This window comes from Arachis ipaensis, chromosome B05, assembly GCF_000816755.2.
Source record: "Arachis ipaensis cultivar K30076 chromosome B05, Araip1.1, whole genome shotgun sequence".
NCBI lineage: Eukaryota > Viridiplantae > Streptophyta > Magnoliopsida > Fabales > Fabaceae > Arachis > Arachis ipaensis.
In genome coordinates, this window is record NC_029789.2 from 97,634,351 (window position 1) to 97,651,014 (window position 16,664).

At 38.3% G+C, this 16,664-nt stretch overlaps 3 protein-coding genes across 3 annotated transcripts; all 3 read left to right on the forward strand.

Annotated features, from left to right (window-relative positions):
• LOC107640784 lies at positions 901-1,799 on the forward strand. The gene is made up of 2 exons (XM_016344283.1): positions 901-999; positions 1,158-1,799. Exons 1-2 carry the CDS (start codon positions 901-903, stop codon positions 1,797-1,799), a joined length of 741 nt encoding a protein of 246 aa, XP_016199769.1.
• Positions 2,036-4,441, forward strand: LOC107640785. The gene is made up of 3 exons (XM_016344284.1): positions 2,036-2,281; positions 3,581-3,752; positions 3,840-4,441. Exons 1-3 carry the CDS (start codon positions 2,036-2,038, stop codon positions 4,439-4,441), a joined length of 1,020 nt encoding a protein of 339 aa, XP_016199770.1.
• On the forward strand, positions 10,218-10,742 carry LOC107640786. Its single transcript, XM_016344286.1, has one exon. It carries the CDS (start codon positions 10,218-10,220, stop codon positions 10,740-10,742), a length of 525 nt encoding a protein of 174 aa, XP_016199772.1.

A 16,664-nucleotide genomic window follows, 5' to 3' on the forward strand; every position in this document is an offset into this window, starting at 1 on the left:
GAATAACTGTATGATGCCTAGGAAAGATACAAGGCCTTGATCAGAAAGTGTCCAGCAGAGATGTTCAATGAATGGGATAAACTCCAAAATTTTTATGAAAGATTGACACTGAAAGCTCAAGAAGCCCTTGATTATTCAATAGGAGGCTCATTACAACTCATGAAGACAGCTGAATCTCATAGACACTGTTACCAACAATCAATACTTCTATGGTCATCAAAGGCAAAGCCAACCAGCTCAAAGGAAGGGTGTGTTCGAGCTTGAGGGGGTAGACACTATCTTGGCACAAAATAAGGTGATGCACCAACAGATCCAGTAGCAAATAGAGATGATGGCTAAGAGGATTGATGATCTTTAAATTGCAGCAGTGAGCACTCCAAATCAACCATTAGCTGGATGGGGGCAGAATGAAGAAGTTTATGAAGAGCAGCAGACAGAATGAATTTCTTGGAGACACTTACAACTTCTCTTGGAGGAACCATACAATCTAAGGTGGGGAGACAACCAGAACCAAAGTTTATGGCAAAGGAGCTCCAACCAAAACAACTCACGTAACACAAACCACCAGAATCATCAAAACACTAACCAAAATCCATACAGAAAACCACAAAATAACTACCCTAATTCTAACTTCTATCCACCTTACAACCCATCAACCAACCAAAATAATCTCCACCAACCACCTGTACCCCACACTCAGCAACAACAACCCCAAGAAGCTCAAAGAATCTCCAATCTGGAGATAATGATGAAGAAGATGATGAAGCATCAAGAGTTAGCTAACAAGAATCATGAAGCTTCATTGAGAAACCTGGAAAGACAAATAGGCCAACTGTCTAAACAGCCTGAAAGACCAACCAACACTCTCCTTAGTGATACGATTCTAAATCCCATAGAAGAATGCAAAGCAATTCAACTCAGGAGTGGAAAATATTGAAGGATGACAAAGAAGCTCACAAGAAGCCAGCAGAGGATGATAATGCCAAGAGCAAGGAAGAAGTGACAATTAAAGAAAAAATCAAGAAGAGCTCAAGCAGAAAGATGAAGAACCACAATCTTCAAAGAAGGGAAAGAAAATTATGGAGGAGCATTCACAAGAACAGAGGAAGGAAGTGAAACCTTATACTCCTCCTCTGCCATACCTTCAAAGATTGTAGAGAGAGCTCAAGGATCAACAATTTCCAAAGTTCCTAGAGGTGTTTAAGAAGCTGGAAATTAACATTCCCCTTGCTGAAGCTCTAGAACAGATTCCCCTTTATGCTAAGTTCCTTAAAGAGCTTATCAACAAGCAGAGAAGCTGGAATGAAAAGGAGACTGTAATCTTGACACAAGAATGCAGTGCATTGATTCAAAAAGAGCTCCCACCAAAACTCAAAGATCCTGGGGGTTTCATCATATCATGCAGCATAGGCAATATGACTTTGGAAAAAGCTCTCTGTGATCTAGGTGCCAGCATCAATTTAATGCCACTTTCACTGATGAAAAAGATGGCAATAGATAAAGTCAAACCCATCAGAATGTCACTTCAAATGACCGATAGATCACTCAAGATACCTAATGGTGTTGTGGAGAATTTGTTAGTGAAACTAGGAAAATTCATATTCCCTGTTGACTTTGTCATTTTGGACATGGAGGAAGAAGGACATAACTCAATCATCTTGGGGAGACTCTTTTTAGCCACAGTAAGAGCTATAAATGATGTGGAGAAAGGAGAAATGACCCTCAGGGTGCATGATGAAAAAATGATCATCAAGGTCTTTAAAGTCATGCAATACCCCCTAAGAAAGAGAAGCATATGAGAGTAGAAATGGTAGAAGTAGAAGGGATGTTATTTGAAGCAAATGATTAGGAAGAATAAGAAGAGGAAACCGAAGTGAAGCAAGATTTCATAGAAGAAGAAGTAGCAGAAATCTCCTCTGAAGGCAAGACAAAGGAGAGGCTAAAACAAGAATTAAAGCCTCTTTTCCCGCATCTCAAGTATGTATTTCTTGGAGAAGAGGAGGTCCTACCAGTGATCATTAATTCTTCCTTAAACATGGAAGAAGAAACAAAGCTGATTAAAGTCTTGAAAGCTCACAAGACAGCCTTGGGTTGGACTATTGATGACATTAAGGGCATAAGCCCTGCTATCTGTATGCACAAAATTTTGCTGGGGGAAGATTCAAGGCCTGTAGTACAACCTCAAAGATGGCTTAACCCAACCATGAAGGAGGTGGTTCAAAAAGAAGTGATGATGCTGTTGAATGCTGGAATCATATACCCAATTTTTGATAGCTCTTGGGTAAGCCCAGTTCAAGTGGTGCAAAAGAAAGGTGGCATGACTGTCATCTTCAATGAGAAGAACGAACTCATTCCCACAAGGACAGTGACAGGGTGGAGAATGTGCATTGACTATAGAAGACTGAATGATGCCACGGGAAAGGATCACTTCCCTCTCCCTTTCATTGACCAGATGCTAGAAAGATTGGCAAGCCATGCATATTACTGCTTCCTGGATGGGTATTTTGGCTACAATCAAATAGTGGTGGATCCCAAGGATCAAGAGAAGACCTCCTTCACATGTTCATTCAGTGTCTTTGCCTACAGAAGGATGTTTTTTGAGCTATGCAATGCCCCTACAACTTTTCAAAGGTGTGTGCTTTCTATATTTTCTGACATGGTGGAAAAATTTTTAGAAGTCTTCATGGATGATTTTTCTGTCTTTGGCAATTCATTTGATACTTGCTTGTAGATTTAACTCTTGTCTTGAAAAGATGCCAAGAAACTAATCTGGTTTTGAATTGGGAGACATGCCATTTCATGGTTCCTGAAGGGATAGTTCTTGGGCATAAAGTTTCAAGCAAAGATATAGAAGTTGATAAGGCTAAAATAGAAATCATAGAAAAACTTTCTATACCTGTTAATGTGAAAGCAGTAAGAAGTTTTCTTTGACATGCTGGTTTTTACAGGAGATTTATCAAAAACCTTTCAAAAATAGCTAAACCATTGAGCAATCTGCTAGTGGTTGACAATCCTTTCATATTTGATGACAATTGCAAGCATGCCTTTGAATCTTTAAAAAAAACTCACTACAGCACCAATCATCACACCCCCAGATTGGGAATTACCTTTTGAACTCATGCGTGATGCAAGTGACTTTGCAATTGGTGCTGTATTGGGGCAAAAGAAAGACAAGTTGCATCATGTTATATACTATGCAAGTAAGGTGTTGAATGAGGCACAGAAAAATTATACCACCACTGAGAAAGAGCTTTTGGCAATTGTATATGCATTTGACAAATTTAGACAATACTTGATTAGTTCAAAAGTTATAGTATATACGGATCATGCTGCTCTCAAGTATCTCATGTCTAAACAGGATTCAAAGCCAATGCTTATTAGGTGGGTGTTGCTACTACAAGAATTTGACATTGAAGTGCGGGATAAGAAAGAAAATGAGAACCAAGTGGCAGACCATTTATCAAGACTATCAGAAGAAGCTAACCAAGATACACCACAACCAGTGAATGAAAAATTCCCAGATGAATACCTTCTGCAAATCCAGCAAGCACCTTGGTTTACTGACATTGCAAACTACAAGGTGGGGAGGAAGATTCCTCAAGAGTTCACCAAGCAACAGGTGAAGAAGCTGTGCAATGAAGCCAAGAAATTCTTTTGGGATGAGCCATTCTTGTTCAAAAGGTGTCCAGATGGAATGATTAGAAGGTGTATCCCTGAAAATGAGATAAAGGACATATTGTGGCACTGTCATGGTTCAGCTTATGGTGGATATTTTGGGCCAGAAAGAACAGCAGCTAAAGTGCTTCAAAGTGAATTTTATTGGCCAACTATATTCAAAGATGCCGGAGAGTTTGTGCAACATTGCAATGAATGTCAAAGATCTGGAGGGTTGACAAAGAGGAATGAAATGCCTCAAAACTTCATTTTGGAAGTGGAAATGTTTGATCTCTGGGGTATAGATGTCACGGGTCCCTTTCCTCCATCCTATTCATTCAAATACATTCTGATAGCAGTAGAATATGTCTCCAAATGGGTGGAAGCTATAGCAACAACTACCTGTGATGCACCAATTGTTCTTCAATTTCTTAAGAGACATATCTTCACTAGGTATGGAGTACCTAAAGGTCTTATCAGTGATGGTGGTAGCCACTTTTGCAAGAGACAGATGGAAAAGTTACTCCAAAAATATGGAGTAATTCATAAAGTGGCCACACCATATCACCTTCATACCAATGGCCAGGATGAATTGGCAAACAGAGAGCTGAAAAAAATTCTAGAAAAGACAGTGGGGATCACAAGGAAAGACTGGTCAAGAAAATTGGATGATGCTTTGTGGGCATATAGAACAGCATTCAAAACTCCAATTGGAAAGTCACCATTTCAGCTAGTCTATGAAAAGTCTTGTCACCTCCCTGTGGAGCTTGAACACAAAACTTTCTAGGCCACTAAACTCCTTATGAGAATGCAAAAATATACAAGGAGAGAGCTAAGAGGTGGCATGATAAGAAAATCTTGAAAAGAGAGTTCAAACCAGGACAGCAAGTACTCCTATACAATTCCAGGCTCAAGATTTTCCCTGGAAAACTCAAGTCTAAATGGACTGGCCCTTATTTGATAACTAAAGTTTTCCCACGTGGAAGCCTTAAACTTCTGATTGAAGCCACAAAAGAAATAATCACAGCAAATGGCCAAAGAGCTAAGTAATATCTGGGAGGATCTTGGAACAAAGAAGAGAGTGTTCAGAAGCTAGGATGAACAAAGAAGGAAGACGTCAAGCTAATGACGATAAATAAGCGCTTGTTGGGAGGCAACCCAACCAAAGGTAGTTTCTTTTCTTAACTATTTCAATAAAAGGGTTAAGTAGGTTTATCTATATTGCAAAGAGCTAAGTTTGGTGTTGCACACCAAAATAATTTAAGGGTGAACGAAGGATGTTAAGTTTGGTGTTCCACCAAAATTTTTTAGTTAAAAACACATTTCAACCCTTTGCATAAATGGTTACTAGCTCTAAACAATTAGGAAAACTACTCAACCATTGTATGCTTTCTAGTTTTTTGTTTTGTTCCCTTTTTGCAAAAGCACAAGGTTTTATATATATGGTTGATCTATTGCATAAGAGGTAATGGCAATGGACTAAGTTTGGTGTTCACAAACCAAAGTAAGTTCACAAGCCTATATTAACCATTTTTCAAGTGCTTGGGAGACAAGCAACTTTCACTACCAGTACAGAAAACCATTCAACTTTTTGGAAGGACTATACATCATCAGTAAGAAAAGAATAAAAGCTAAGAAGGAGGATGAAAGACTAAGCAGGAAGATACCAAAAGGTTGTATTGTTACTCAACTGTTTATATCTGCTGTGCTATAGTTGAAAGTTTAAGTGTCTCCTTGCTAATAAGTTTACCCTTATCTACACTCTGCTAGTTCACTGTCTTGATTTTATTCAATTAATTGATCTAGCTATAAGAGTCTGCATTACTCATCTTATTTTAATACATGTCTTGTTCCTCATCTGCATAAATAAGAGAAGATGAGCAAAATAGAAAGTAAATGTCCAATGTGGTAGGAATGATAATAAAGTTCAGTAGTGGTATGTATGTTTGATTGTTAAAGTAAGCTCATTAATAAAGGATAAAGGTTAGGATGATCCCTTGTAGTGTGAACTTAGTTGCTGTTGTAAGGCTTTCTATTAATAATTATCCTTGGAAAAAGAAAGAATAAAAAAAGAAAAGGAAGAAAAGCCAAGAATTGGAAACAAAAATGAAAGAAACAAATAATAAGGCTAGACACCAATAGCTTGGACCTTAGGACACATGCCTGTGATGCTATTGTATTAGGATCTACTTGGATTATTAGGTTCAGAGGATTATTTCAAAACTTGGTAACTTGGGTTAATCAATCCGGGATTATCAACCGAAAGTCCATTATCAAGAGCAACCTAATTACAAAGCATTTAGTGACCCAAAGAGGTGCTAGGCATCAATGTCTTAGGATGAATTGTGAGCCAAGTGTTTGTGGTGGAGATGTGTTGATTGAAAAACAAAGCTAAAGAGCTGCTGCAACACATAACACTCAGCTGTGAATGAAAATGTAAGCTTCTTGGCAGAAAAACAAAAGAAAATGAAAATACCAAGGATGGATGAATAACAAGATTCACAGTAGCAACTCTGGCAATCATTTAAAGGGACATTTCAATCCTGAAACCTAAATGAAAGAAGAGCTTCAATTGCATCTGCATAAAACCCAATGAACCAAATTCAATTACCTGCTAAATAAGGACATATATGCTTCTATGTTTTCTTTCATTTCTTCTCATGTTTCAGTGCTTGCTTGAGGACAAGCAAGATTTAAGTTTGGTGTTGTGATGACAAGTCATCTTATGCTAGTTTTACAAGAATTTTTCATTTGTTTCATTAGATTTTATGCACTTTTTTGCACAATAAGTAAGTAGTTGGAGTGGAATTTCATGATTATTTTAATTCAAACAAACATCATTTATTTTATACAAAATCATGAGATTTAAGCAAGAATTAAGTGATTATTATGAATGATGCAAATTCTAATGATTTTGGTGAGACTTTGATTGCTTGCTTGGTTGATTTTAGGTGAGAAAATGAAGAAAAGAGGAAGCACTGCAGTATAATGTTGCGTTCAAATAAAGAACGCCACGCTCAGTAAGCGACGCGCACGCGCATGGGACGCTTACGCGTCAGGGGCACTTTTTAAAGACCCACGCGTACGTGTGGAAGTGTTTGGCGCTCGTTTCAAAAGAAAGCGCTACGTTCAGCAAGCCAGTGTTTTCGGGCAAGATTTAAGATTGGAGGCAAAATTTTGAAGTCGATGCGCACGCGTGCAGGACACGCACGCATCAATTGTGGACATGGAAGGAATCACGCGAATGCGTGAGTGAAGCTGAAGTGTGGAAGTGGTATTTTGCTACCCACGCGCATGCGTGAAAGACGCGCACGCGTGGGCAGCGCTCACTAAGCCAACGTAGCGCTCATTAAGAAAATGCTACCAACGATGCGTACGCGAGAAAGGGACGCACGGGTGTGTTTGAAGCTGAAGATTGATGGTGACGCATACACGTCGATGAGCAAAAAGCGCAAAAGGACGCGCACGCGTAAGGGACGCGTACGCGTGGAAAAAATGAACGCTTCGCTTACTTTGAGAACGCAACGTTCCCCTGGAAGCTGCAACAAATGGCCATTCTAATCCACTTCATACAAGGCCAAAAAGCCCACTTCAAGTACGGGAAGCCAGAATTGGAAAGTGTATAAATAGATAGGAATTTGATTTCATTGGGGCTCTCTTTGAATTTTCATTTTTAGAATTTTAGAATTGGAGATCAGATCTGAGTTTTCTCTTTCTGTTTTGTTTTCTTTCTTCTGCAACCTCTACTTTTCTGTTCTTGGGTCTTGAACTTGGATTGAAAAATTCTACTGAATTTCTTCATCTAAGAATCATCTTTTTCTTTTCCTTTGATAGTTCTAAGAATTGGAGACATGATCTTAGTTTTCTTTCTTCTGCAATTTCTTCTTTTTTGTTTTGTTAAGAGAGCAATTGAGATTTTAGTTTCCTTTCTATTTTATCTTTCTTCTGAAATTGTCAACTTCTCTTTTAGGATTTTAAAGTTGATCTAAGTTTTGATTCTGATTTTATTCTTCTGCGATTTCACACTTCTGTTTTGGTACTGAAATCCTTATTTAAATTTCTTTATTTGAGAGTTCTCTGTTTTCATACAATTTACTTTCTTTTAATTCTATTTTGATTCCCAACACCCAAATCCCTTTAATATTCATGCAATTTAAGTTTATCAGCAGTTTAAATTTAGCAATTTAAATTTCTTGCACTTTAAGTTTCAGTTATTTACCTTTCTTGCATTTTAAATTTCTGCTCATTTAATTTTTTGTACTTTAAGTTTCTGCAATTTACTCCTTCAGCACTTTAAGATTCTGCCAATTTTCATTCTGCACTTTAGTTTTCTTGCAATTTCACTTCTGTTAATCAAATTTCACTCAAATCATTAAATATTCGCTTAACTAAATTCATCACCAAACTAAAGTTGCTCAATCCATCAATCCATGTGGGATCGACCTCACTCTTGTGAGTTATTACTACTTGATGCGACCCGGTACACTTGCCGGTGAGTTTGTGTGGAATAGATTTTCCCTCATCAAGTTTTTAGCACCGTTACAGGGATTGATTTAGATTGACAATGATTAAGTAGGTGATAATCTAGATTAAGCACTTTTTCTTTATTTTTGTAAGCATTCTAACTGTTTGAGGTTCTATTTCGACTAATCTTAACCACACTCTAGCACTAGAGTACTTTGTTTTGGTTTCTGGTTTTATTTGTGTTGTATGCCAGGAGGAAGGAGAGGTGAATCCATCTCTTTTGATTCTGAGCCAGAGAGGACATTACTGAGATTAAGAAGAGAAGCAAGAGGGAAGGGTGTTATTAGGGAAAAAGAATCAGAAGAGAAAGACCAAGAGATGGAGGGAAATCTCCCTAATCCACAAGAGGAAGTGGCTAACAACAATGGCTCACCTCAAAAGAGAGTTCTAACTTCCTATACCTTCCCCAATCCAAGAAATTTATGCGAGTAGTATACTGACTCCCAATGTTCATGTAAACAATTTTGAGTTAAAGCCTCAACTTATAACTCTGGTGCAGAACAATTGTTCCTATGGAGGAGGTCCACTTGAAGATCCTACCCAACACTTATCCATCTTTCTGAGGATTTGTGAAACTATCAAAACCAATGCTGTGCATCCAGATATCTACAAACTGCTGCTGTTCCCATTTTCCTTGAGGGACAAGGTTTCTCAAAGGCTAGAGACATTTCCCAAGGAAAGCATCAACAATTGGGAAGATCTAGTGAGCAAATTCCTAGCCAAATTTTATCCACCTCAGAGGATCATTAGATTGAAGACAGAGGTGTAAACATTCACTCAAACGGATGGAGAATCACTGTATGATGCCTGGGAAAGATACAAGGCCTTGATCAGAAAGTGTCCAGCAGAGATGTTCAATGAATGGGATAAACTCCAAAATTTTTATGAAGGATTGACACTGAAAGCTCAAGAAGCCCTTGATTATTCAATAGGAGGCTCATTACAACACATGAAGACAGCTGAATCTCATAGACACTGTGACCAACAATCAATACTTTTATGGTCATCAAAGGCAACGCCAACCAGCTCAAAGGAAGGGTGTGTTGGAGCTTGAGGGTGTAGACACTATCTTCGCACAAAATAAGGTGATGCACCAACAGATCCAGCAGCAAATAGAGATGATGGCTAAGAGGATTGATGGTCTTCAAATTACAGTAGTGAGCACTCCAAATCAACCATTAGTTGGATGGGGGCAGAATGAAAAAGTTTATGAAGAGTAGCAGACAAAATGAATTTCATGGAGACACTTACAACTCCTCTTGGAGAAACCATCCCAATCTAAGGTGGGGAGACAACCAGAACCAAAATTCATGGCAAAGGAGCTCCAACCAAAACAACTCACGCAACACAAACCACCAGAATCATCAAAACACTAACTAAAATCCATACAGAAAACCACAAAATAACTACCCCAATTCTAACTTCTATTCACCTTACAACCCATCAACCAACCAAAATAATCTCCACCAACCACCTGCACCCCACACTCAACCACAACAACCCCAAGAAGCTCAAAGAATCTCCAATCTGGAGATAATGATGGAGAAGATGATAAAGCATCAAGAGTTAGCTAACAATAATCATGAAGCTTCATTGAGAAACCCGGAAAGACAAATAGGCCAACTATCTAAACAGCCTGAAAGACCAACCAATACTCTCCCTAGTGATACCATTCCAAATCCCATAGAAGAATTCAAAGCAATTCAACTCAGGAGTGGAAAAACATTGAAGGATGATAAAGAAGCTCACAAGAAGCCAGCAGAGAATGATAACGCCAATAGCAAGGAAGAAGTGACAATTGAGGAAAAAACCAGGAAGATCTCAAGCAGAAAGATGAAGAACCATAATCTTCAAAGAAGGGAAAGAAAATTATGGAGGAGCATTCACAAGAACAGAGGAAGGAAGTGAAACCTTATACTCCTCCTCTGCCATACCCTCAAAGATTGTAGAGAGAGCTCAAGGATCAACAATTTCTGAAGTTCCTAGAGGTGTTTAAGAAGCTGGAAATTAACATTCTCCTTGCTGAAGCTCTAGAATAGATGCCCCTTTATGCTAAGTTCCTTAAAGAGCTTATCAACAAGCAGAGAAGTTGGAATAAAAAGGAGACTGTGATCCGGACACAAGAATACAGTGCAGTGATTCAAAAAGAGCTCCCACCAAAACTCAAAGATCCTGGGAGTTTCATCATATCATGCACCATTGGAAATATGACTTTGGAAAAAGCTCTCTGTGATCTAGGTGCCAGCATCAATTTGATGCCACTTTCACTGATGGAAAAGATGGTAATAAATAAAGTCAAACCCATCAGAATGTCACTTCAAATGGCCGATAGATCACTCAAGATACCTAATGGTGTTGTGGAAAATTTGTTAGTGAAAGTAGGAAAATTCATATTCCCTGCTGACTTTGTCATTTTGGACAGGGAGGAAGAAGGACATAACTCAATCATCTTGGGGAGACGCTTTTTAGCCACAGCAAGAGCTATAATTGATGTGGAGAAAGGAGAAATGACCCTCAGGGTGCATGATGAAAAAATGATCATCAATGTCTTTAAAGTCATGTAATACCCCCCTGAGAAAGAGAAGCATATGAGAGTAGAAATGGTAGAAGAAGTAGAAGGGATGTTACTTAAAGCAAATGATCAGGAAGAATAAGAAGAGGAAAGAGAAGTGGAGCAAGATTTCATAGAAGAGGAAGTAGCAGAAATCTCCTCTGAAGGCAAGACAAAGGAGAGGCCAAAACAAGAATTAAAGCCTCTTTCCCCTCATCTCAAGTATGTACTTCTTGGAGAAGATGAGGCCCTGCCAGTGATCATTAATTCTTCATTAAACATGGAAGAAGAAACAAAGATGATTAAAATATTGAAAGCTCACAAGACAGCCTTGGGTTGGACTATTGATGACATTAAGGGCATAAGCCCTGCTATCTGTATGCACAAAATTTTGCTGGAGGAAGATTCAAGGCCTGTAGTACAACCTCAAAGAAGGCTTAACCCAACCATGAAGGAGGTGGTTCAAAAAGAAGTGATGATGCTGTGGAATGCTGGAATTATATACCCAATTTCTGATAGCTCTTGGGTAAGCCCAGTTCAAGTGGTGCAAAAGAAACGTGGCATGACTGTCATCTTCAATTAGAAGAACGAACTCATTCTCACAAGGACAGTGACAGGGTGGAGAATGTGCATTGACTATAGAAGACTGAATGATGCCACGAGAAAGGATCACTTCCCTCTCCCCTTCATTGACCAAATGCTAGAAAGATTGGCAAGCCATGCATATTACTGCTTCCTGGATGGGTATTTTGGCTACAATCAAATAGTGGTGGATCCCAAGGATCAAGAGAAGACCTCCTTCACATGTCCATTCAGAGTCTTTGCCTACAGAAGGATGTTTTTTGAGCTATGCAATACCCCTACAACTTTTCAAAGGTGTGTGCTTTCTATATTTTCTGACATGGTGGAAAAATTTTTAGAAGTCTTCATGGATGATTTTTCTGTCTTTGGCAATTCATTTGATACTTGCTTGTAGATTTAACTCTTGTCTTGAAAAGATGCCAAGAAACTAATCTGGTTTTGAATTGGGAGACATGCCATTTCATGGTTCCTGAAGGGATAGTTCTTGGGCATAAAGTTTCAAGCAAAGATATAGAAGTTGATAAGGCTAAAATAGAAATCATAGAAAAACTTTCTATACCTGTTAATGTGAAAGCAGTAAGAAGTTTTTTTTGACATGCTGGTTTTTATAGGAGATTTATCAAAAACCTTTCAAAAATAGCTAAACCATTGGGCAATCTGCTAGTGGTTGACAATCCTTTCATATTTGATGACAATTGCAAGCATGCCTTCGAATCTTTAAAAAAAACTCACTACAGCACCAATCATCACACCCCCAGATTGGAAATTACCTTTTGAACTCATGCATGATGCAAGTGACTTTGCAATTGGTGCTGTATTGGGGCAAAAGAAAGACAAGTTGCATCATGTTATATACTATGCAAGTAAGGTGTTGAATGAGGCACAGAAAAATTATACCACCACTGAGAAAGAGCTTTTGGCAATTGTATATGCATTTGACAAATTTAGACAATACTTGATTAGTTCAAAAGTTATAGTATATACGGATCATGCTGCTCTCAAGTATCTCATGTCTAAACAGGATTCAAAGCCAATGCTTATTAGGTGGGTGTTGCTACTACAAGAATTTGACATTGAAGTGCGGGATAAGAAAGAAAATGAGAACCAAGTGGCAGACCATTTATCAAGACTATCACAAGAAGCTAACCAAGATACACCACAACCAGTGAATGAAAAATTCCCAGATGAATACCTTCTGCAAATCCAGCAAGCACCTTTGTTTGCTGACATTGCAAACTACAAGGTGGGGAGGAAGATTCCTCAAGAGTTCACCAAGCAACATGTGAAGAAGCTGTGCAATGAAGCCAAGAAATTATTTTGGGATGATCCATTCTTGTTCAAAAGGTGTCCAGATGGGATGATTAGAAGGTGTATCCCTGAAAATGAGATGAAAGACATATTGTGGCACTGTCATGGTTCAGCTTATGGTGGACATTTTGGGCTAGAAAGAACAGGAGCTGAAGTGCTTCAAAGTGAATTTTATTGGCCAACTATATTCAAAGATGCCAGAGAGTTTGTGCACCAATGAAATGAATGTCAAAGATCTGGAGGGTTGACAAAGAGGAATGAAATGCCTCAAAACGTCATTTTGGAAGTGGAACTGTTTGATCTCTGGGGTATAGATTTCACGGGTCCCTTTCCTCCATCCTATTCATTCAAATACATTCTAATAGCTGTAGAATATGTCTCCAAATGGGTGGAAGCTATAGCAACAACTACCTGTGATGCACCAATTGTTCTACAATTTCTTAAGAGACATATCTTCACTAGGTATGGAGTACCTAAATGTCTTATCAGTGATGGTGGCAGCCACTTTTGCAATAGACAGATGGAAAAGTTACTCCAAAAATATGGAGTAATTCATAAAGTGGCCACACCATATCACCCTCAGACCAATGGCCAGGATGAATTGGCAAACAGAGAGCTGAAGAAAATTCTAGAAAAGACAGTGGGAATCACAAGGAAAGACTGGTCAAGAAAATTGGATGATACTTTGTGGGCATATAGAACAGCATTCAAAACTCCAATTGGGAAGTCACCATTTTAGCTAGTCTATGAAAAGTCTTGTCACCTCCCTGTGGAGCTTGAACACAAAGCTTTCTGGGCCACTAAACTCTTCAATCTTGATTCTCAAGTAGCAGGAGAGAAAAGGTTACTACAACTCAATAAGCTAGATGAGTTCAGATTGGAAGCTTATGAGAAGGAAAAAATATACAAGGAGAGTACTAAGAGGTGGCATGACAAGAAAATCTTGAAAAGAGAGTTCAAACCAGGACAGCAAGTACTCCTATACAATTCCAGGCTCAAGATTTTCCCTGGCAAACTCAAGTCTAAATGGACTGGCCCTTATTTGATAACTAAAGTTTTCCCACATGGAAGCCTTGAACTTCTGAATGAAGCCACAAAAGAAATAATCACAGCAAATGGCCAAAGAGCTAAGCATTATCTGGGAGGATCTTGGAACAAAGAAGAGAGTGTTCAGGAGCTAGGATGAACAAAGAAGGAAGACGTCAAGCTAATGACGATAAATAAGCACTTGTTGGGAGGCAACCCAACCAAAGGTAGTTTCTTTTCTTAACTATTTCAATAAAAGGGTTAAGTAGGTTTATCTATATTGCAAAGAGCTAAGTTTGGTCTTGCACACCAAAATAATTTAAGGGTGAACGAAGGATGTTAAGTTTGGTGTTCCACCAAAATTTTTCAATTAAAAACACATTTCAACCCTCTGCATAAATGGTTACTTGCTCCAAACAATCAGAAAAACTACTCAACCATTGTATGCTTTCTAGTTTTTAGTTTTGTTCCCTTTTTGCAAAAGCACAAGGTTTTATATATATATGGTTGATCTGTTGTATAAGAGGTAATGGCAATGGACTAAGTTTGGTGTTCACACACCAAAGTAAGTTCACAAGCCTATATTAACCATTTTTCAAGTGCTTGGGAGACAAGCAACTTTCACTACCAGTACAGAAAACCATTCAACTTTTTAGAAGGACTATACATCATTAGTAAGAAAAGAATAAAAGCTAAGAAGGAGGATGAAAGACAAAGCAGGAAGATACCAAAAGGTTGTATTGTTACTCAACGGTTTATATCTGCTATGCTGTAGTTGAAAGTTTAAGTGTTCTCCTTGCTAATAATTTTACCCTTAGCTACACTCTGCTAGTTCACTGTCTTGATTTTATTCAATTAAGTGATCTAGGTATAAGAGTCTGCATTACTCATCTTATTTGAATACATATCTTGTTCCTCATCTGCATAAATAAGAGAAGATGAGCAAAATAGAAAGTAAATGTCCAATGTGGTAGGAATGATAATAAAGTTCAATGGTGGTATGTATGTTTGATTGTTAAAGTAAGCTCATTAATAAAGGATAAAGGTTAGGATGATCTCTTGTAGTGTGAACTTAGTTGCTGTTGTAAGGCTTTCTATTAATAATTATCCTTGGAAAAAGAAAGAATAAGATAAGAAAAGGAAGAAAAGCCAAGAATTGGCAACAAAAATGAAAGAAACAAATAATAAGGCTAGACACCAATATCAAGAGTAACCTAATTACAAAGCATTTAGTGACCCAAAGAGGTGTTGGGCATCAATGTCTTAGGATGAATTATGAGCCAAGTGTTTGTGGTGGAGATGTGTTGATTGAAAAACAAAGCTAAAGAGCTGCTGCAACACATAACAGTCAGCTGTGAATCAAAATGTAAGCTTCCTGGCAAAAAAACAAAAGAAAATGAAAATACCAAGGATGGATGAATGACAAGATTCACAGCAGCAACTCTGGCAATCATTTAAAGGGACATTTCAATCCTGAAACCTAAATGAAAGAAGAGCTTCAATTGCATCTGCATAAAACCCAATGAACCAAATTCAATTACCTGCTAAATAAGGACATATATGCTTCTATGTTTTCTTTCATTTCTTCTCATGTTTTAGTGCTGCTTGAGGACAAGCAAGATTTAAGTTTAGTGTTGTGATGACAAGTCATCTTATGCTAGTTTCATAAGCATTTTTCATTTGTTTCATTAGGTTTTATACACTTTTTTGCACAATAAGTAAGTAGTTGGAGTGGAATTTCATGATTATTTTAATTCAAACAAACATCATTTATTTTATACAAAATCATGAGATTTATGCAAGAATTAAGTGATTATTATGAATGATGCAAATTCTAATGATTTTGGTGAGACTTTGATTGCTTGTTTGGTTGATTTTAGGTGAGAAAATGAAGAAAATGGGAAGCACTGCAGTATAATGTTGCGTTCAAATAAAGAACGCCACGCTCAGTAAGCGAAGTGCACGCGCATGGGACGCTTACGCGTTAGGGGCACTTTTTAAAAACCGACGCATACATGTGGAAGTGTTTGGCACTTGTTTCAAAAGAAAGCGCTACGTTCAGCAAGCCAGCATTTTCGGGCAAGATTTAAGTTTGGAGGCAAAATTTTGAAGTCGACGCGCACGCGTGCATGACGCGCACGCGTTGATTGTGGACTTGGAAGGAATCACACGAACGCGTGAGTGAAGTTGAAGCATGGAAGTGGTATTTTGCTACCCACGTGCACGCGTGGAAGATGTGCACGCATGGGCAGCACTCACTAAGCCAACGTAGCGCTCATTAAGAGAATGCTACCAACGACGCGTACGCGAGAAAGGGACGCACGGGCGTGTTTGGAGCGGAAGATTGATGGTGACGGTACACGTACATGACGCGTACGCGTCGATGAGGAAAAACCGTAAAAGGACGCGCACGCGTATGGGAGGTATACACGTGGAAAAGTGAACACTGCGCTCACTTTGAGAACACAACGTTCCCCTAGAAGCTGCAACAAATGGCGATTCTGATCCACTTCATACAAGGCTAAAAAGCCCACTTCAAGTACGGGAAGCCAGAATTGGAAAGTGTATAAATAGATAGGAATTTGATTTCATTGGGGCTCTTTTTGAATTTTCATTTTTAGAATTTTAGAATTGGAGATCAGATCTGAATTTTCTCCTTCTGTTTTGTTTTCTTTCTTTTGCAACCTCTACTTTTCTGTTCTTGGGTCTTGAACTTGGATTGAAAAATTCTGCTGAATTTCTTCATCTAAGAATCATCTTTTACTTTTCCTTTGATAGTTCTAAGAATTGGAGATCTGATCTTAGTTTTCTTTCTTCTGCAATTTCTTCTTTTTTGTTTTGTTAAGAGAGCAATTGAGATTTTAGTTTCCTTTTTGTTTTATCTTTCTTCTACAATTGTCAACTTCTCTTTTAGGATTTTAAAGTTGATCTAAGTTTTCATTCGAATTTGATTCTTCTGCAATTTCACACTTCTATTTTGGTACTGAAATCTTGGTGCACAAAATTGTGATCTCTGAAA